General features: G+C 34.3%; 1 protein-coding gene and 1 pseudogene across 1 annotated transcript; one reads left to right on the top strand and one right to left on the bottom strand.

Moving 5' to 3' along the window:
- The first annotated feature begins 1,062 nt into the window (after window positions 1–1,062).
- LOC133206429 (uncharacterized) lies at window positions 1,063–4,693 on the top strand. The gene is made up of 2 exons (XM_061342411.1): window positions 1,063–1,305; window positions 1,979–4,693. Exons 1-2 carry the CDS (start codon window positions 1,098–1,100, stop codon window positions 3,694–3,696), a joined length of 1,926 nt encoding a protein of 641 aa, XP_061198395.1. The 5' UTR covers window positions 1,063–1,097; the 3' UTR covers window positions 3,697–4,693.
- A 2,101-nt stretch (window positions 4,694–6,794) lies between these two features.
- LOC133204651 (glucose-6-phosphate isomerase-like) lies at window positions 6,795–13,427 on the bottom strand (annotated as a pseudogene).
- Window positions 13,428–14,756: the final 1,329 nt, after the last annotated feature.

Raw genomic sequence — 14,756 nt, 5'->3', positions numbered from 1 at the left:
AAAAATGCTAGGAAAGAATGTAAATATACAATAGGGAATACGATAAACATTCTCGATTTTTTAAAGTTTACATAATATCATTTACATCCGCTGAATATTTTCTCCTTTATTTCTATTTAAAATAAAACTTTTTCTTTATCCGAAGCAATAAACACAGTTAACATGTCCTTTATAGAAATTTCAATGGCAATTCTACAAACTTACGGATCTTCAGATTAATGGTGGTACTGAAAATTGAAATTTAATTTTAGTCGTTTCAGAACTTGCATGATGTTGCTTCTAACATTCATTAGAACTTCTGGACACTTCAGATGGCTATGGGCTTCATGCAAAGGCAATCATTTATTGAGGGAAAGATACTTCCACTGGCATTGAAGCTTAAAGCAACAGTTGCATAAAGTATTCGCACTTAGAGAGAGAGAGAGAGAGAGAGGGAGAGAGAGAGAGTATTGCATAACATGTTAATGATTGATATGAGGTTAAAAAAAACTGGAAATTACAATGGTATTTTTATAATTAAAGAGTTTTGAAAAATATTTTAAACGGAACACAAAGTCAATGCACATGTCATTATACGTGCATCTTTATATTTTTGAGTATAATACAATGCACTAGTGTTTATCATATTTAAGTTAAATATATGTTTTAAATACTTGCAAAGGTAAAATCTGTACATATTCGCCTGAAGGAAGCACTAAATACTAGTGAAAAATATTTTTAGGACTCAGAGAAAATTGTTTCTTTGAAAAAAAGGTGTATATATTGAGTTTTTCTAGGTTATTTTCAACATTCTAGGTACCTATACGATATTTGGGTGAATTAAAAAATAATGACCACCTTACTGAAATTTTTTGAAACAATTCAATTAATAAAGATTATTTTATGAAATATACAAATAATCACTCTTAATTGACGGAAGTTACATGTAAGTCATATGGAAAGAAGAATCATTTAGGTACAACTTGTTTAAGCACACCCACAGGAAGTGAACTGTGGTACAACTTAACAAATTCCTCAACTTCCTCTTCACAATTTCCCACTGAAGCAGTCACATTATTAGTTCCAAGTATAGCTAAAAATCTACCATCATCGGCAAGATGCCTCCAGTAAGAACAAAAAGACGGACACTCTCAAGAAGACAGATTGAAACCCAGCAAGTGTCACCATCCAGGGGACGACCAAGGCCTAGGAATCAAAGGAGAACAACGGATGGCGCTTCCCAAACATCAACGTCCGCAGCCATTGTAAATGTGGCTGCACAACCCGATTTCGCCAACTCAACAGACGAATCCAACAACGCAAACGGTGAGTCAATAATGAATCTACCAACTATTTTTGAGGAAGCAACACCTCAGACTCTAGAATTTACACCTTTAGAAGTAGATGAATATCAGCCAGTTCAAACTCAAACTACTTTTGACCCATTAAGTGGTCACATTCCACCTAAACTGAAACAAAAAATATGGGAGGGTAAATTCATTGATTTGGCCTTACTGTTAAAATCCGCCCGGGAATTGGCTAATGAGATGGACTCAAAGGGGGAATTACAAATTAGGGATGGGAAAATGTGCTTAATCAAACAAAAGTCCAATACATACTTGTCTATAGACAAGTGGACGTCTGCCTTTATCATTTTCTCCAGCGTTCTACTGGAGAAATACCGCACTAGGGCACAAGAGTTGCTAAAGTACATGCGTGACATTCGTCTCGCTGCATCAAGGTCTGCGGGTTGGTTCAGGTACGATGAACAGTTTAGATTAAGAAAGGTTTCTGACCCCCATTCATCATGGGGCCAAATCAATAGTGAACTTTGGTTACTTCATATCACCAATTCTAACGTCACATACAATTCAGAGCCAACAGCCAAATCTCGTATGCTCCCTTACAATCAGCAAAACAGGTCAAATTTACAAATGACTACCCATTATTGCAACATTTATAACAGTGGTAAAAAATGTCAATTCTCCCCAAATTGTAGGTTCAGACACTCTTGCAGGTTGTGCAGCGGGACCCATCCAGCAATCAACTGCAGAAAACAACAGTCCAACCACTAATTACCCAGTCCCGTCTAACACCAATGTATACACATTGGGCAGCACACCAATCAAAATAACTCCACTGCAAACATTTTTAGAAACATACAAAGAGAAAGAATTTTTGATAAATGGTTTTCAATTTGGTTTTCAATTACAATACAATGGCCCCAGAAGACCCAGAGAAGCTAAGAATCTAAAAAGTGCATATCAGCACCCTGAAATTGTTCAACAAAAAATCAACAAAGAATTAGGTCTTACAAGAATAGGTGGCCCCTTTCAGCATCCCCCTTTCCCAACACTTCAGATTTCACCTCTAGGACTTGTACCTAAAAAAGATGGGGATTTCAGACTTATCCACCACCTATCATACCCAGAAAATGACTCCATCAATTATTACATAGATCAATCAGCTTGTTCAGTTCATTACTCCCACATTGATGATGCAGCAGGCATGATCGCCCTTATGGGAAAAGGTACATTGTTAGCTAAATCAGACATCAAGTCAGCATTCAGACTCATACCTGTCGCCCCCTCCGATTTTGATTTGCTAGGTTTTAAATTTCGTGACGAATATTATTTTGATAAAATGATGCCATTTGGTGCCTCTATCAGTCGTGCAGTCTGGGAAAAATTTGCTACTGCATTGCACTGGATAACCCAGAATATCTCACGTAACCCAAATATCTTGCACTACCTTGACGATTTCTTATTCGCAGGCAAATCACATTCTCAACAGTGTGCAAACACTCTATCTGTATTTCAAAATATTTGCCAAGAGTTGGGGGTCCCAATAGCACAGGAAAAAACCACAACCCCTGCCACAAATTTAATATTCCTGGGTATAGAACTAGACACAATAGAAATGGTAATGAAACTCCCACAAGACAAGTTGGCCAATCTTAAACATACCATCCAAACTTGTTTGTCTAGCAAAAAGATCACCCTTCAATCCCTACAATCCCTCATTGGCCTGCTTAATTTTGCATGTAAAGTAGTGGCACCTGGGAGAGCATTCTGCAGGAGGCTAATCGATGCAACCATAGGCATCCGGAAGCCGCATCATAAGTTAAGAGTTACTCTAGAAATGAAAGCCGACTTGCTAGTTTGGTTGAAATTCCTACAAAATTACAATGGAGTCACTGTAATATCAAACAACATCTGGACATCAGATACTTTCTTGCAGCTATTTACTGACAGCGCTGGGGGGGGGGGGCAAAATGGGGGGTTCGGAATCTTTTTCTCTGGGAGTTGGGCTTACTCAAAATGGCCACAAGATTGGGTGCAATCTGAAATCATCCGAGATATGACATTTTTGGAATTGTTCCCAGTATATGTTGCAGTTCTGATCTGGCACGAGTCTCTAGCAAACAAGCGTATATTATTCCACATAGATAACATGGCCGTGGTACAGGTTTTGAACAACTCCACATCCAAATCTAACAAAGTAATGAAAATTGTCCGAGAATTGGTCCTTATTACTCTACAGTACAATATCACAATAAAAGCACAGCATATCCCAACTAAACAAAACTCTATAGCAGACTGTATTTCTCGTTCACAGTGGACAAAATTCCACCAGCTGGCACCGGACGCAGAACAGTGGCCCACACAATTTCCACCCCAGATATGGAACATCTGGTCACCGAATCAGAACGATTAATTCAAAAATCTATCTCTCAAAACTCCAAACAGGTTTATAATGCAGCCCTTAAAAAATTCCATGGCTTTCTCAAATCATACAACCTAAAAGAAATTTGGCCCATACCTACAGACATAATCCTCAACTTTATTGCTTATTTGTCAATACAAGGGCTCTCCGCAAACACAGTCGAACTCTATGTACGAGCACTTTCCTTTTACCACAAGCTAAAAGGATTACAGGACACCACTAAGTCATTTCTTATAGCCAAAGCACTTGAAGGTCTCAAACGCACAATAGGTAGAGCAGTGGATACTCGCTGCCCAATCACCCGCCCTCTGCTTAGAGAGTTAATCTTATCTCTACCCGCAATATGCTCCTCACCATATGAAGCCACGTTATTCACGTCTGCATTTTCACTTGCTTACTTTGGCTTACTCAGGGTAGGGGAATTTACCAGCACAAACAAAGCGAAGTACTCGCACTGTATAAAATTTCAAAATGTAACAGTACATAACACACACTCACACATCAAAGTAACTATCCCTCACTCAAAGACAGATCAAAAAGCCCATAAAACAATACTCATCATTTACAAAGAGTCGGATACTGTCTTGTGTCCAGTTCGAGCTGTCAGCAGTTATTCGAATATTCGCCCCTCAACATCACCATTAGACCCCCTTTTCATTCACATCAACCCTTTAACAAGATATCAATTTAACGCAGTCCTTCAGAAAGCCCTTGTCTCTACAGGTAAACAGGGGCATTTCTGTACCCATAGTTTCAGAATAGGGAGGGCAACAGATATGGCCCTACATGGGGTGTCAGATGAGGTCATAAAAGCCTCAGGCAGGTGGAAGTCGCAAGTTTACTCCTCTTATGTCAGAATGTAATTAGTTTATAACAAGTCAAAAAAAAAAAAAAAAAAAAAAAAAAAAAAAAAAAACTTTTTCTAATCCAAGCAAAGTTTTTCAGGTGTCCTGAAAAACATTTGGATAGTGGAATCCTCAATCCCTTATTGGGCCGGAGAGCTTGCAGCCGGGTGGCAGGAACCTTAACCTACCAGCCTGCATCAAATGGCATGCCATAAGGGGATTGCATTGGCAACAACTTGACCCTCACATCTTGAAATTGCTGAAAAACGTCACCCCCCCCCCCCCTGAATTTTTAGTTATTCACCTAGGTTCAAATGACTTGACAACAGAAGGTTTGACTAGTAAAAAACTCATAGAAGAAATACAGTGCACATTCCTACGCTACAATGCATTATTACCCAATACCAAATTGGTATGGTCTTCTATATTACCCCGCCTATACTGGCATGGGGCTCCACTCAACTGCGGAGGCAAAATCGATAAGAAAAGGAAAAAGATAAACAGAAAAAATCAGATCATTTGTTTTGGACCTGGGTGGATCCGTCATTTCTCACCATAACATATCTGCAAAATCTGTAGAATTATTCAGATATGACGGGACACACCTCTCAGAGACGGGGAACCATTTGTATCTTCATAATCTCCAGGGGGGGCTATCATCATTTCTGTCTAATACAGCCACGGAATTTCCATAGAGGTCTACATTAGATCCATTCTCATAATACAAATCAATTATTTAAGTATGTTATGGTATAGGTAAATGGAGGAACATTATATCAATGTTTTATGGCGGGTCTGGGGGGACCTAAGGGGGGTTTTCGGGACATTTCTGGCCTGTGTTTCCCCCATCTGTCAACTAAGACAGAGGGCAGTTGTTGTTTGTGGGGAAAGTATTACCCCTTATGTAGTTTATGGTTGGGGTTCTACAAGTTTAAGCCATACTTGGTGCCCCCTTCACCTCTTTTAAAAGGAGGGAAGGCTCACAGTCTGGAGTACTCAGTGTCAGTAAGTACTATCGAACCAGGGAGCAATCTTCTGGAAACAGGGTAAACAGATATGTCCCAGGCCATTTCCGTCCACATGCTAGTTGTCAAGCATTGGGACTTTACCGGCACTTGTGCTCAACACAAGGCCTCCGTCATGCCCGTTATGCACCTTTGTGTGTTGGTATTTCGGCCGTAACCCCAGACCTCATATAAGATTTGGGGACAATGTGGCCATTTATGTCCATTATCCGTAGACTTTACAGTGACTTTACAGTGAATGTTGACAATTGTTGTATTTGAAAATGTGTGACTATAATAATTGGTGCAATACTACTGTTTCCAAGTTAATAAATGTGAAATGAACTTATGAGTTTTGTTATACATTCCTCAAGGCATAGGAATTGTGGTAATGCTATGACAGCATGAATTGCAATGAAATTTGGTATGCGAATGGTTCTATGCAAATCAAAAGCAATCGAGATACCAATAAGTTGGTAATTGTTGAAGCAATATACAGACTGTTCAATTAATCATAACATATTTTTCACTTTATCATCATACTGTACATGCATTTTAGTTAAAATTCCTGAAGTGGCAATAGAATAGGCAATTGCATAAAAAAGTTTCAGAATTTTTATTAGTAAAACTTTAATTGAAAAAAGGAAATATTACTACATCCTAAAAGACTTTCTAAAATACATAATTAAAAGAAATTAGTTTTTTTATGCTTCAAAATCGCGTAAGGGATATAAATGATCAGATCTAAACTTTGATTGATTTTCTTCTCTTGTATATGTGAAAGAAATTGGCTTTTTGATTGTTATTTTACATTATTTTTTTTCAATTTTGGTTTGAAAAGTTTTAATATGAAAGAAATAGGAAACAATAAACTCCCCCAAAATTACTTTTGTCCAATTACGTCAATTCTTTAAATCTAAGCTCAAAAAAACTTTGACAAGTACATGCAGTAAATTCATCATAATAAAATTCAGCAATAGGTTGTCAACACAGCATATACTTCTGAAAATCATTCTCAATAACCATTCAAAGTGATCACAATCCAACAATAGATAAATCAATACTTTAAATGCACACTAAACCTTAATTTATTCTATGACTCATTACTTCTGTATGTCTCTATGCTAAGCACCAATGATAGCCCACTGTGTATTTGTCATCCTCTGTCAAATGGCAGAAAATTTCAGATCAAGGTATTTAAAAATTGTAAATAATGCTAATAAAAGAGCTACATGTATATTATGTCTTTGTTTAAAAGTTTTGAAGTCTGATGATCACATGTGTGCCTTGATGAAGTTGATAAGTCCATTTGTGGAGCCATCATGACTTGAAACTGTATCTTTTCCTCTCAACTCAGGCTGAATTACTTTTGCCAGCTGTTTTCCTAATTCAACACTACAATAACCAAAAAAAAAAATGTATACTATTATTTCAGAAAAAAAATTTGCTACACATACACAAAAGTATGATGGGTGCATATAAATAAAAGCATTCAAATTAAATTTTCAACTCCATGCTTGGTTTCAGATTTTTCTTTTTTGAGATCCATTTCAACATAGTGTTTAGAATATGAAAATACTAATAACTTACCCCCACTGATCATATGAGTTGATATCCCAAATAGTTCCCTGGACGAAGATCTTGTGTTCATACATTGCTAGAGGGGAAAAAAATATGAAACATTATTGAAAAATATACATAGAACAAGGTATATTTGGTAAAAGACAGTTTAACCCGTTGGGTGACATTGGAAAGAATGTACAATAATTCAAAAATCAAACAACCCTGTGATGTCCATTTGTAAATCAAATGCCAAAAGCCACAGGAAAATAAACTTCACCAATTTTTCGAATATTTGAATATTTCTAGATTTTCATGAATTTTTAAATATGTATGTACTTTGCCTCAAAAATCACAGAATGTAAAGAACTTCTGAAGCCTAGACTCAAGTAGAAAAAAATATGCATTTTATGGCCTAGGGTCAGACACATCTGTTTGCATGAATCAGACATAACCTCTGAGTCTCATGCACTCTATGATTACAAAAGTGCAATGTATCTGAAGTTTGAAAATTAATGCAAATTAAAAATTGACAATAATTCTAAACTTTCAACTTTTAGTGGCTTTTGTAAGTGCTTTTAATTAAACTGAACAATGTTTCTGAACCAGGCATTAATTAATTTTTAAGTTTTACCAACTATCCCAATTTCAAAGCCATGTTTTGATTAAGGAGCTAATTTTGATCCTTATCATACATGTACATGTTCTTTGTTCTTTAAAAAATTTCATAGCATTCTGGAATTCAAATTCTAAAATAATTTCATGTCTAAAATTATTAGTTTAAAATACACCTGACTTAGTACTAGTAAAATACGTGTGACTTACCAATGAGAAGACCTAGTGTGAATGGAGTAAGTTTTTGGAATAGAATGGAGTTGCTTGGTCTGTTACCCTCAAAGACCTGGAAAAGAAATTGTTTTAGGTTTTAAATTGACCATACATTATATACATGTAGAAAAGTTTTTTCAACATGTTGATTTCATGATGTCTAATCCAGTGAAAACTGTCTAATCCAACACCTGTGCAATCCGTTTCACTGTGAATTCCAACATTCATTTTCATTCCCATTTTTCTTTACACTGGGTAATCTAATCTATTCCAACACAAAATTTGTCTCCCAGTGCATGTTGGATTAGACAGGATTCACAACACATGTACTTCAGTTGAAGAGGTGACCTATTTATTTGCTGACCTTGTGAGGAAGAATATGATCAATGTCAGTCTGTGACATTCCCGACTTCACGAGTTCCTCTCTAGCTTCATCCACCATCTTCCCCTTCATCAGAGCCTCAGTCTGAGCCAGGAAGTTAGCTGTCAAAATCTGGAACGTATTAAGAGAAAGGTGAGTTTGATCATTAAATGTTCACAGTTTTTCAATTTGCCTATTATTCCGTTAAGCAGAGTGTTTTACAGTAAAACTCGGTTGCAAGGAAGTCACTGGGACCTCAAATTTACTTTCGGTATAACCAAGATTCTTTATATCCGTATAATGCACATAGTGAAAGTCTTCTACTGGATTTGTAACAAATTCATTATAACCAAGATTTCCTTTTAAGCAAGCTCTTTATAATTGAGTTTTACTGTATATTCAGATCAATTCATGGTCTGGAATTTAATATTCATAAACATATTTATGTAATGTTTTTTTTAAACAATTATTAGAGCTCTTAAAATTTTTTGTCATAGCCCAGCTTAATTACTGAACTACCAACAGTGCCCCCACTTGCTTTCATTGTGAACCTACATTACAATCAAATGATTGAATATCAATCAATCAAATTAAAGAAATTATATTTTTGGAATTTTAATAATTTATCCCATGAAATCTGGGATGTGGGGAAACTCAAATTAAAAAAAAAAAGAGTTGAGGTTTTCCTATTCAATCACATTCTCTTGGTGTTCTTTATGTGTTCTGTTGTGATAATTATGGATGATGTCAAGTTCTGAAGCACAGGAGTTTTCTTAATAAAATTCAAGTATATACATGTACAACACTTCAGATATACTTCTGTCTCAAGTATATGATACAATTTCTCTGATTGCCTTCATAATAAAGAATATTAAATTTACTTCAATAGCTTTTTTTTAAGTAATAGTTTTGAAAACCTTTAAAAATTACAGACATGAATGGAAAAAAAGAGAAGATATTTACCTCATGATGTAGTCCATTCTGAATTGGATTTTGGGTTTTCACAGGCATTAAAAAGTCACATGGAATTAACCTTGTTCCTGCAGAGAGAAAAAACAGTGTTACAAAAACTTCACTGGAAACAAATTAAAAATTTTAATGTTTATGTAGAAAAACAAGCAAGACCTACTAATTAAATGATTGACCTCTGACCTTGATGGATGAGTTGGTAAAATGCATGCTGTCCATTTGTTCCAGGCTCTCCCCAGATGATAGGTCCTGTTTTATAATTACATTTCTGTCCACTCCTAGTTATGTATTTCCCATTACTCTCCATATCCCCCTGCTGGAAGTATGCTGCAAATCTGTGCATATACTGCAAGAGATGCCATTTAGTTATCAGTGTGTATACAGCACTTACAAATTTTCAGCCCAATATCTTTGCTAAAAGAGGTACAATTCAAAAGATCTTTAAAACAGTTATTTTCATTCAATTATTAAGATATGTATCAAAGAATTCAAAGCTTGAAACTCTAACTAATGTTATCTACAAGTAAGGCAATGCCTCATACCAAATAACAGTGCAGTAATTAAGATCCATTAGTTACATGAAAATTCAAATTGTTAATCATTACATAGACCTTCGATTATACAACTAAAAATACATTTCACTTGCAGCATCTCAACAAAAGCAGTTTGTATCTCTAGATGCATCATCAATGCAGGTTTGACCCAGGTAGGTCATATACATTTAGTTACTTAGGAAGTGGACCTGCTCTGACAACTTTGACGTGGGATGGTGATGCTTAGGGTATAGCATAAACTCATCTTGATCTTGTATTGGTGAGCTTAAGAAGTATTCCATTCCAATTAAATCCAAGTAAAATATATTATTGGCCTACTTGATCATATGGTAGCAATGTTTGTGTTTCTTGCTCCAAAGAAATTGTTGTACCAAACCCCGATCAGTGCCAAGATCACAGGAATCTGAAGAAATCAAAGTGTAATAATGTGATAACACACATTACACAGTAATGTAGACCCTGGAACTTAAAATTGACTTACACATAACGAAGGAGCTTACATTTGATTCTAATGGAGCACTGACAAAATGATTGTCCATGAAGTGCCCCCAGCCTGCAAATCCTCAAAGTTGTCCATTCCTAAGTGTAGTGAAGTAAAGAACAAATTGACACAGAAGGTATATTTCTATTGTAAAAAGAAAATTAACATCAATGTGAGATATGACTTACCAATGTAGAGTGCAATGGACAGTCCAATAGCTGACCAGAGGGAATATCGACCACCTACCCACTGTTTAATATAGTTGTAACACATTTATAATATTAACAACATGTATCTCAATTTTCTTCACTTGAATTTATCTTTATAAATTCAGAGAGATCAAGAGAGAAAAAATTAAGTAAACTGTTAATACTTACATCCCAAAATCCAAACATATTTTTTTCATCTATTCCAAATTCTTTCACCTTTGTCTGCAAAACATTGGTATATAAACCCAAATTAAACAATTTTCATGTTACATATGGTATATCCTTTTTTCATCAGTAATATAACAGAAGCTGTTTTCAGTATGTGTATATTTACTTTCTTTCAATTTGATTAATATGTATTTTATTGAAATTATATGTATGTACACTGTATCTAATCTATTACACATGTAACACAAACAAAATTCAAAGAGCAACCACTTACTGCATTTGTAGACAGAGCAACAAAGTGCTTGGCAATGGCACTATTATGTAAATATATAAAAACATATTTTACCAGCTGTTCCCCATTTTTGGATGTATTCAAAGTAAAAACAACATCATATTACAAGAATAACAAGTTTAACCAATATCAGATTATGTAGAATGACTGGAATATCGGATTATGTGGAATGACTGGAATATCAGATTATGTGGAATGACTGGAATCCACTATGTGTGTACTCTATGTTCACCTGTTTTGCTGCCTCCAATAACCAGGCCTTGGCAGACTGAGCATCGGTGATCGTTTCTTGTGTTGTGAATGTCTGTAAATAAAATAAAGTACAAAGTCATACTTGGTGTCTAATGAGACACAAATTTGTATATATCTTTGCAGAACCTATCACAAGCATATACATAACCATGTAGTCATAAATGGATAAATTTTGAAGTAATGAGGAAAACAACACATTGTAATAGCAAATAAACAATCCTGTATTAAATAAAACCTTATATGAAGACTGCGATGGATATTTTTTTTTTAACTTGGAAGCAATGATGAATAGTGTAGATTCAGGATTCAGCTTTTTCAGAGTTTCAGCCATGTGTGTGCCATCTATGTTGGAGACAAAATGGACATTTGGGTCTGTCTTGTATGGCTTTAATGCTTAGGGGTCCCTGTCATACAAATTAAAAAAAATGTAATTATACCAACATATGGTACATTTTGTATGGGTATTAAAATTTCTTTCTCTACTTCAAATTATTATTAAAATTGCTAGAAGAGTATGTAACTTTCTGAAAAAGTGCTTTGATATTAGAAGAGAAAAACTTCAACATAACTAATATGCTTACTGGAATAATTTTTTTTTTTTATTTTATTTTTTTTTTTTATTTTATTTTATTTATGTTAAACTTTGTTGTATTCATGACTTTATGCCAATGTATGATGGTGCTGTCAAATAAATGAATTGAAATCTCCCTTTCTGACACAATTTTCTTTTATAACAGGAAGGGGAAAATGTGACCAACCTGATGAGGATATGAATCCAGGCCCCTTGAACTCTAGACAGGCCAGTACTCTACAAACTGACCTATCTGCCTTTGGCAATCAAGGCTAGCTTGTCTGCCACACTTTAATAATATTACTGAAAGTCTGCCTTGATATCTTTATCAGTTACTTGCCAGATCGGATCCTCCAATACCGATATTGACCACATCAGTGATGGATTTCCCAGTGTAACCTTTCCAATTACCTCTCTGGACAGAATCAGTGAATTCCCTCATGTGTGTCAGTACTGCATTTACATCAGGCATGACCTGTAAACAAACAATCAATAAGTTTTTCTACATTTCAAATTTCCTTAAACCTTTCGCAATATTATACTTTCATGTAAATTAGTTGAATCTGATTCATCGAGAAACATTTGTTAAAAAACACTATTACCCGCTGAATGATGAAGCCACGCCCTCCAGCGTAGCAACAGTCCGCATTGCTTGACGACGGGCGATATTCCAAAAAATAGTGACTGTGCAGAATTTATGCGCGCAAGGTTCACTGTTATATGTATTTGTATAAAACAGTTAGTATAATATAATAAATATTGCATGTAGTTGAGTGTAACACCGAAAATTTTCAACCCTCGAAAAACAATCAGTTGACTTGGGGTGAAAAATTTCAATGTTACACTCAACTACATGCAATATTTATATAATAGTTTTTATAGTTTTATTGCAAAAATCTTAAGACTCTAAAAAATACTCTTCTCCTTTACTTTCCATTTTGTAAAATGATGGCTTTATATACTTACATCTTTTCCATCCACCATTGTAGGAGTGTTAGATTTATTTCTAAGAGCCACATGTAAAACAGCTCTATTTTCAGTGAAGTTAATCTTTTCACCAGCAAACATTGCCGCTCTCATTTCTTTTACTTTTCTCTCTTTAGCCTGCAAACCATAAAAAAAAACACAAATTCTCAATGTAATTTTTTTTCTTTATGTACTTACATACTTCATAATCAATGAAAGCGATTACAGTATTACAGGTCTTAGTGTTTTGTATAATCATCACAGTATACGGAGAACCAATATTCTTGAATTTCAAAGATCACTCTTATATCCCCTTGAATGATACCTTTGTCAACGTATCAGTTCACTGAATCTTCTGTATATGTAAGTAACCCATGGAATTACATCCTGATGAATCAGTAATATTATGATTGCCCAAAAACATTGACACACACAAATTAAAAAGATTCCACAGTATTACATTTAGATGAAATTTTAAAAAAAAAATGATAGTATACATATGAATAGGCAAAGAATTCCATTTGCCTACTCACCAGCTTAAACAGAAGTCCCATAGTTGTGCTGTCCACCAAGTTCTTGGAATAGTCCAGAAGGAAATCTCCATCTTTTGTCTCTAACTTTTGGCTATTTGACACAAATAGAAAGATAGTAAAGTCAAACATTTTCTTACTTGGATGTAACCCTTAGTATATATTACATCAAGAATTCTCAAAGTAGATACATGATACTCAGATACCTGGTAGTTAACTAGGGTTGGATACCGGTACTCGGTACCAATACCATACCGAATAGTAACTTCAAAAATACCGGTAAAATACCGTTTCATTCAATAATACCGGTACTAATAACGGTGCTATTTCTTAATCTTAGAAACATTTAAATACATTCAAAATGATTTAAAACTCGCTAAAATAGAATTCTCCGCACATTGAAAGGGTAGGCTAATTAACGAAATGGATGCTTAGTATGACGACTATACGACACTTGCTTTCGACTTCCGATATTCGAGGTAAATCAGTACGTATATCTCTTTTATTAAAAAAAATTAAATACATTAAAATTAATCATGTTTTAACTTAATCAATAAAAACTGACAATAGTGTAAATTAAAAAAGGCAAAGTGTCGCAAAAATGTGATGTGCATTTCTATCCATCTTCTAATGTTTCGTTGTTTAGTGCGACCAAACAAAATGGGTCCTAGCAAAGACGGAAATTGGGAACATACTAAAGACCTGACCTACTAAAGACCTGACTGACCTGACCAACATAAAATTCTCCAAAAATTAATATTCTGAGTTTTTATATCAACTTTTTCATGATATTTTCTTAATCATAAGGTGTAATTCAATTGAATAAAGGTTTATTCAATCATTTTTACCAAATTTATTGTCATTTATCAATTCATTTCATGAAAATTTAATGACCTGACCAAATTTGAAATGACCTGACCAAATGATAATCATTCATAATTATTATCTTTTTAAAAATATTTGATACATTTTTCAAATTTGTTCTCTATTATAATGATTGATAGTTTAGATATAAACATTTATACCAAATATTTAGTCATTTATGCATTCATTTCATGAAAATTTAATGACCAGTGACCAAATTTGAAATGACCTGACCAAATGATAATCATTCATAATTGTTATCTTTTTAAAAATATTTGATACATTTTTAACATATATTCTCTATTATAGTGATTGATAGTTTAGATAAAATGTTTTTAGAAACTTTTTATCAAATATTTAGTCATTTATCAATTCATTTCATGATAATTTAATGACCTGACCAAATTTGAAATGACCTGACCAAATGATAATCATTCATAATTATTATCTTTTTAAAAATATTTGATACATTTTTCAAATTTGTTCTCTATTATAATGATTGATAGTTTAGATAAAAACATTTATACCAAATATTTAGTCATTTATGCATTCATTTCATGAAAATTTAATGACCAGTGACCAAATTTGAAATGACCT

This window comes from Saccostrea echinata, unplaced genomic scaffold (assembly GCF_033153115.1).
Source record: "Saccostrea echinata isolate AGI-Se365-2 ecotype Australia unplaced genomic scaffold, CSIRO_AGI_Sech_v1 ptg000054l, whole genome shotgun sequence".
Taxonomy (NCBI): Eukaryota; Metazoa; Mollusca; class Bivalvia; order Ostreida; family Ostreidae; genus Saccostrea; species Saccostrea echinata.
Note: the sequence above shows the minus strand (reverse complement) of the source record. Positions and strands in the feature narration are given on the sequence as shown.